This window comes from Periplaneta americana, chromosome 14 (genome assembly GCF_040183065.1).
Source record: "Periplaneta americana isolate PAMFEO1 chromosome 14, P.americana_PAMFEO1_priV1, whole genome shotgun sequence".
In the NCBI taxonomy this organism is placed as follows: domain Eukaryota; kingdom Metazoa; phylum Arthropoda; class Insecta; order Blattodea; family Blattidae; genus Periplaneta; species Periplaneta americana.
The window spans coordinates 123,402,999-123,410,468 of NC_091130.1; the positions used below are offsets into that span (position 1 = coordinate 123,402,999).

A 7,470-nucleotide genomic window follows, 5' to 3' on the forward strand; every position below is an offset into this window, starting at 1 on the left:
AATTATTGAATCGTGCATAACTGAATGTACAAGAATTGCGCAATATTTAATTCAAATAAAGGAAGGTATTACACATACGAACAACGTAATTTTCAAATCAAAAACAATATTTCAACTTAAGTCGCAAGTGAATTTTGTCTGAAGTGTCTCATAATCATTGTTTTAAATTTTATTATTGCAATTACACTACATTTTAGAGAAATACATGTTATTCTTTATGCATTCCAACTAATTTATATGATTTAAAAGCCACCGTTCATGATCGGGTTAAGCGAGTCACATGGTTTTCCATACGGCCTGTATTAGATCACGATGGCAGTGACACAGTCCTAGTACTCACAGCGCTCCAAGCAGCTAGCAACTGTCGCGAGAAATGCAAAAAATCATTCCAAGCTTCGCAACTGTATATAACTTAACTGTGCTAATAAGTAGTGCTGTGGTATTTAATCGATTAATCGATCAAAACATTTAATCAAATAACCTAGTCGATTAAAATTAATCTGTTGTAGTTGATATTAATTATTATTTTGTTAATAAAAACTCATACTAAAAATTCCGACATTATTCCTCCCTCGGAAATTGCTTATTTAAAAGCACAAGAGTACTTTATTTTCTAATTGTAAATCCGGTAGCGTAGGGAAAATCTTTGTACAAACACTTCAGAAAGAGATGGAGGTATGAGGACAGTAACCTAGTTCTACTTCTATAGAAAGTTGAAACACAATGCGAAAGTCTTATTAAGTTTTATGGTTTTCCAAGAAAACTTCCACCTTATTGTCAGCTCATCTTCCTAGCATATGAAATACATACTTTTCTGAGATTCGTCCCCCTCATCCCTTATAAAATAGCCATGTCTACACTGTGTGCAAGTGAGAGCGTAACTACCTTCTTCTCTTTCTAAAATCTAGTAATTCGATTACAACAGGGGCCAGTCTTCTGTTTAGATCGCTGTACTTTTGCAGTTGCAGTTTCTGTACTGAATTTGTATATGAAGGTTGTGTGTTTAGTTTGATAAAGAAAAAAAAATCTGTTTTCTGTGGTTTGTGAAAAGTGTAAACTCCACTATTTCATGTGAGAATAATTTGAGAAGTAAACTCGATTAAACGTTTGGATTTAAATTGAACGGTCGTGGAGAAGTGCTTGACAGAAAAAAAGTTTTTTTCGTGTTTAGTGATGCAGGTAACATTGTTACTAAACGTAGAGCGGCACTTAATTCGGAGCATATGAATGCACTCACATGTTTAAAATCGTGGCTGAAGCAGTATTAACTAGGTGAGTCTTCATACTTTTTGTTATTTATGTTTGTCTAAAAAAATTCCCGGAGAAATTGACACAAATTATAAGCCTCATAATTTAATATCTTAGTAAATAATTAAAATAGTTGTTTTGTAATATAACGATACAATATGTATAGATATACAACATGTTATACTTATGTTTATCACCGAACACAAGTTAAATTTAACAATAATTATGTATTACAGTATATTAAAACATTTTTTCAACACGATGAAAACTCGATTAATATATTAATTAATCAATTAAATTCAAATAGTTAATCGATTAAATACCTTGATCGATCAACAGCACTACTAATAAGTGACACCAATAAGGTAATTAAGCCAGGAGATAATGGGGTATGGTGACCAGTTCATTTCCCCCTCCCTTGTCTACATTGCTGTATAGTAACATATTACACTAATCTCACTTCAGATGTGTACAAACAATTATTGTTCTTCCTCTGACACATATCAAGTGAGATGTACTGCCTAATAATAGATGTAATGTACATATCAGCTAGAACCTCAATCAGAAGTAGAAATGTGGCTCTGAAGCAGAAAGGAATACGTGAAATGGACAGACTGAATAAGAAATGAAGCTGTGCTAGAAAGAGTGGATGAAGAAAGAATGATGTTGAAACTTATCACGAAGAGAAAAAGAAATAGGCCGGGACATTGGCTAAGAAGAAATTGCCTACTAAAGGATGCACTGAAAGGAATAGTGAACGGAAGAAGAGTTGGGGGCAGAAGAAGATATATGCGGAGGCTAAGAGGAGAGGAAAATAGGAAAGATTGTAGAATGCTGAGTTTGTAGTGAAACTCCTGCCCAAGGGAGGAAAACTATGAGTGAATGAATTATTTTATTTGAAATAAGTGTATCGCACAAATACAATATTACTGGAACTGCCGTAAACTACAAAATTTCAAAATTATGTTTTCTATAGTGAATGAATGAACTGAATTTAGGCCTATTGAGACACAATTATACACACTCATGTACACAGGATCCTTTGCACGATCCTGTGCTGTAACTATGCACAGTTTGCATACAAAATAATAAAAATAAAATAAATGTAAGATATGAAAGAAAAAACACAGTGAAACAATTCAATTCAATCCCTTATTAAAATTACACTAAATAATCAAATAATAAATATTAAAGTAAGACATAAAAAACATATACACACGCAATAAAGAAAACAAATAGAAAAAAAGCGCACAATAAATACAAAAAAACATGATCCCCTGATTACCTCAGTGTTAATACTACTCATTGCAACACCAATAAATAACTCTTCCCCTTTTTTTCCTCGGCAACCTCCCCCTCAGCCGTTCCATCCTCAGCTGTCGAACTTTTACCATAAATTTCCTCACACTCTCATAGAATTTAGCGTTATGTAATATATCGCATGTTGGCATGTGCCCCCTGCTAGATGCAATGAAGGAATTTGTCAGGTTGTTATCGGTTTGGTTTACCGCTGTACAGGCACGGGGGTCCTCAGCGAGGACTGCGGTTGCGGCCGCCAGAATTAGTACCGTAACAACGCAACTACACTACAACATACTCACCTAATAGTAGATGCTGAAAACATCGACCTTCTTGTCCCAAAGAAGTAAAATATCGCGTAAATATTATGTTCTCGTCCACTCTCCCCAGTTATTTCACTGAAATGGTTGCAATTTCCAACTTATTGCTTACTGAAGAATTAATGATGCAGACCCACTATTTTTTTCTGACGGTTCTTTTTTTGCGATTTTTGTGGCAAAAATTATTTTTTGTTCTTGCAAAGGAAACGGATCTCTTAATTCGCATTTTTACACAAACATTGTTGAAATATAGAGATAGGATGTAAAGTTTAATAAATACCGATTTGAGGATTCACTCAAAGCTTTTTAACACTTGTATACACGTACCTGTAGTTTGAGGCGGATTACGATATTCCTATTTCCCTAAGCAGTCCAGTACTAACAAGCCTACTATGTTCACTTTTTATGTCAAACTGTTGAATTTAATTAACGGCTCTGAAACTTTAATCAGTATCAGGAGCTTACTCATAATCTCTTCGGTGATGTTCTAAGTCCGGATTGGCGATCCAAAACAATTAACACCTGATGAAGCTTAATGAATCGTGTATATTGATTACCAGTGAGTCAGTGCTCTCTCTGTACCAAGTACCAACTAATTTTGTATTATCCGTGAAAGCGTGAGCATGCGTTATCTAAGGATAGTAAACCCATCACTAGGGCTACTATGACTGCGGACCCAGGTTCAAATCTCGATGATGACAGAGTCGTAGTTGTGGTGGACAAAGCCAAGGTTTCTGGCAGTTTTCCCAAGGTTCTCCCATTGCTGTTCCTCAATATTTCGATCTCCACTTCCAAAATCATTATAATTTTAGTATCATTGCTCAAAACTGTGGTAGTACAATGGCGCAGTCAGAATGTCTTTTCGGAGTTCTAAAAAAAGGTGCCATGCTTATATCATCATCATCATCATCATCATCATCATCATCATCAACAACATTTCACGGTTTAAGCCATCAAGGCTCGTTCCGGTCTCATAGGTTTTAGTCAAAAATTTATATCCATTTTTTTCTTGGTTTGCCAATCTTTCTTATACCTGACGGCTTATAATTTAAAACTAGACTATCTACCAAAAGTAATTGGGCACTGTTTTTTCCCCTTTAGAACCTCATGGTACCACTTCTTGTTGCTATAACAGCAGCCACCCTGTCAGGCATTCTCTCCACTAGTTTGTGTGAGATATTCACTGGAAAATGACACTCAGTTTGACAATGGAAGTTGGCCGCATCTCCCGTGACCTCAATCGCCGATCCAATTGGTCCCAAAGGTGCTCAATGTGATTGAGATCAGGACTCTGTGCAGGCCAGTCCAACCGGTGAACATCATTGTCTGCATACCACTGCATAGTAGCCGCCGAAACATGGGGCCACATCCACTGTCCAACTGAGTGCCATGATATCCTACACAAACTAGTGGAGAGCATGCCTGACAAGGTGGCTACTGTTATAGCAACACGAAGTGGTACCATGAGGTTCTAAAGGGGCAAAAACAGTGCCCAATTATTTTTTGGTATGATGTAAGAGTAATGGAACGGAGAAAAATTCTCTCCGGCGCCGGGATTTGAACCCGGGTTTTCAGCTCTACGTGCTGATGCTTTATCCACTAAGCCACACCGGATACCACCCCGGCGTCGGACAGAATCGTCTCAGATTAAGCTCCAACTCTTGGGTTCCCTCTAGTGGCCGCCCTCTGCAGTACGTCATAGATGTCTATGAACGTAGGAGCGAAGTCCACACATGTGCCGATGTGCACTCGTTATGAGTGACTAGTTGGCCGGGATCCGACGGAATAAGCGCCGTCTTAAATCACGAAGTGATTTACGCATATCATATATATTATTTTAATGTACCGAAGTACATATTATATTTCCTTGCAGATATTCTGCGTCATCATGCGATGTAAGAGTAATGGAACGGAGAAAAATTCTCTCCGGCGCCGGGATTTGAACCCGGGTTTTCAGCTCTACGTGCTGATGCTTTATCCACTAAGCCACACCGGATACCACCCCGGCCAACTAGTCACTCATAACGAGTGCACATCAGCACATGTGTGGACTTCGGTCCTACGTTCATAGACATCTATGACGTACTGCAGAGGGCGGCCACTAGAGGGCACCCAAGAGTTGGAACTTAATCTGAGACGATTCTGTCCGACGCCGGGGTGGTATCCGGTGTGGCTTAGTGGATAAAGCATCAGCACGTAGAGCTGAAAACCCGGGTTCAAATTCCGGCGCCGGAGAGAATTTTTCTCCGTTCCATTACTCTTACATCGTATGATGACGCAGAATATGTGCATGGAAATATCATATGTACTTCGGTACATTGAAATAATATATACTTTTTGGTAGATAGAGTAATTTGGAATCCGCGAATCATTCATTCTGCCGACATGTTCCTTCCAGTTGTTTCTATATTGTTATATTTTGTCTGTTAACTTAAAGATATTTAATGTTCTTCTTTTTTAGTTAAAGTCCAAAATTCACAGCCATATAATACTGTAGGTTCTGCCATCACTTTATAAAACTTTAATCTAGTTCCTCTTCTCGTATTTTTAGTATCTTTATACTACCACAAACATAGCTAAATTTATTAATTTTACTTAAAATATCTCCATTTTTAAAATAAGAGATATTGCAACCAAGATAATTAAAGCAATTGATTTGTTCAACGGTTTTTCATTCTGTGATGATTTTTACTCACTGGCGTTTGTAGAACCCGGAGGTTCATTGCTGCTCTCACATAAGCTTGTCATCGGTAACTATCCTGAGAAAGATTAATCCTACCCCTATCATCATACTGTACGCTAGCTCCTTTGAATCCATTCCACTTTCCTCAAGTCAATTTTAATATTATCCTCCCACTTAATTCAGAAGTTCTTAAAATAATTTATCGTGGGGGCAGTAGAAATACTTTTGCTTTACTGTGTATCTGCCTTCAAAGACATATTGAGTAAAGACAGGCCCAACTGAAGCTGTCCAGAATCCAGCGCGGCTTTCTATTGCAAATAACTGGAGGCTACATAACTATCTCCACAAATGCCCCTTCAGTTATTGCTACTATTGAACTTTTACATCTCACAGCAATTTTTAAAGCTTCTCTCACAGACGTTAAAAAAGACCGCCAATATCCCGAGATACGGTACTTGAAAATATCAAAGTAGAAAGCAGTCACATCTCCTTGCCACTGGCCATCCTGGAATATACCACAAGTACGTCATTCACATAGTGCCTGCATGGTGTGTATGTATGTTTGTATCTAATGCCTACTCACTTCACTTGCGTGATTCGGGTTCCGCATATTACAGATATATGGCAGAACTGTGACCCATTTTCAAGTTGAACATCACTTCGGCGAGTCACGTATGCAATATATGTAGCTGTAAAGAGTTGTGTCTTGTAGTAGGGCAGCAGTGGCCAAACTGGGTATCGTGGTTACATCGTGTAATCAGACATTCATAATAGTAAGGGGAGTTTCCTGTACATTGCTCTCTGTCTCGCTCACGTACTGATGGTAAGCAGTGTCGGTATCATGTCGCTCTACAAACCCTCTGTCTGACGTATGTACGTCATCCAACATCGTAAGATGAAGATTACATTTATAAAGTTTCTTCTCACCCATGAACAGTGCTGACTAGATCAGACGCTATGGACAGTACTCTATAACAGAGTCGCCAGTATGAAAGGATAATTCCAAGCCTTTAGCGTAAGACGAACTCGATAGCTCAGTGGTAGAGCGCCTGACCGGAGTACAGGAAGTCGCAGGTTCGAATCCCGCTCGAGGTTGTGAAATTTTTCTTTCATACCATGGCATGATTGTGACTATAATAGTATTTAAATTCAATAATTAATTTGATCTATATTTCAATAAAATTATGCATACGTTCTGTTGTTAAGGTATAGAAATACCATAAACAAATTCTATGACCACAAACAGTGGAAAAATACTGTACACATATACCATCTATTGGTGGAAGTGATGAACAGATAAATTTGATTCACGTAAACATCCCTAGACCTATTTCTAAATTTTTTCATAGATGGTGCAAATTTACTCCTGCAGGTGCAAATTTACCCCATTTTATGGAACGCTTGTTTCTAGGAACTCATTAACAATTACCTTAATGTTTCAGGTTCGAGAAAAGTGGCAGTTGGCAGCAGTGATGCCGGTAGAGGAACTAATACCAGCATCATACCTAGAAGGACATACCGACTGCATGTACCTCGGCTCTTGATCGGTCAGCCTTCGAGTTACAATATCTAATTTTCTATGGATCGCCGTAACTTTAGCTGATCCGTTGTGCATCTTTATTTGTGCCTCGACGAATAGCCTAGACTGCAGCTCGTCCAATAGGCTCGAGTCATATGCAATACAAGGAAAATATAAGCGACACAATGTTATATTGCACCTTTATCACGCAAACAAACGGAAATTTAAATTGAAGTAAATGAACGTTTGATACCATTTAGAAGATTTCAGAGTGAAATTTAGTTCATGACCAAATGCATTAACTATCAACTCCCAGAGTATATGAACTAGGTCGGTTAAAATGGCGATGACAGCAGATATTTGTCCCTTTCTTTGACTCAACTAACAGCATAAATTAATAT

The 7,470-nt window shown here is 37.9% G+C and overlaps 1 protein-coding gene across 1 annotated transcript in view; it reads left to right on the plus strand.

Moving 5' to 3' along the window:
• LOC138713023 (dipeptidase 1-like) overlaps positions 1 to 7,229 on the plus strand; it is an 876,181-nt gene extending 868,952 nt beyond the window's left edge. The window contains exon 14 of the mRNA XM_069844705.1: positions 6,993 to 7,229. Within this exon, the coding sequence (XP_069700806.1) occupies positions 6,993 to 7,094 (102 nt within the window). The 3' untranslated portion in view covers positions 7,095 to 7,229. The remainder of the gene's footprint in view (positions 1 to 6,992) is intronic.
• The last annotated feature ends 241 nt before the right edge of the window (positions 7,230 to 7,470 follow it).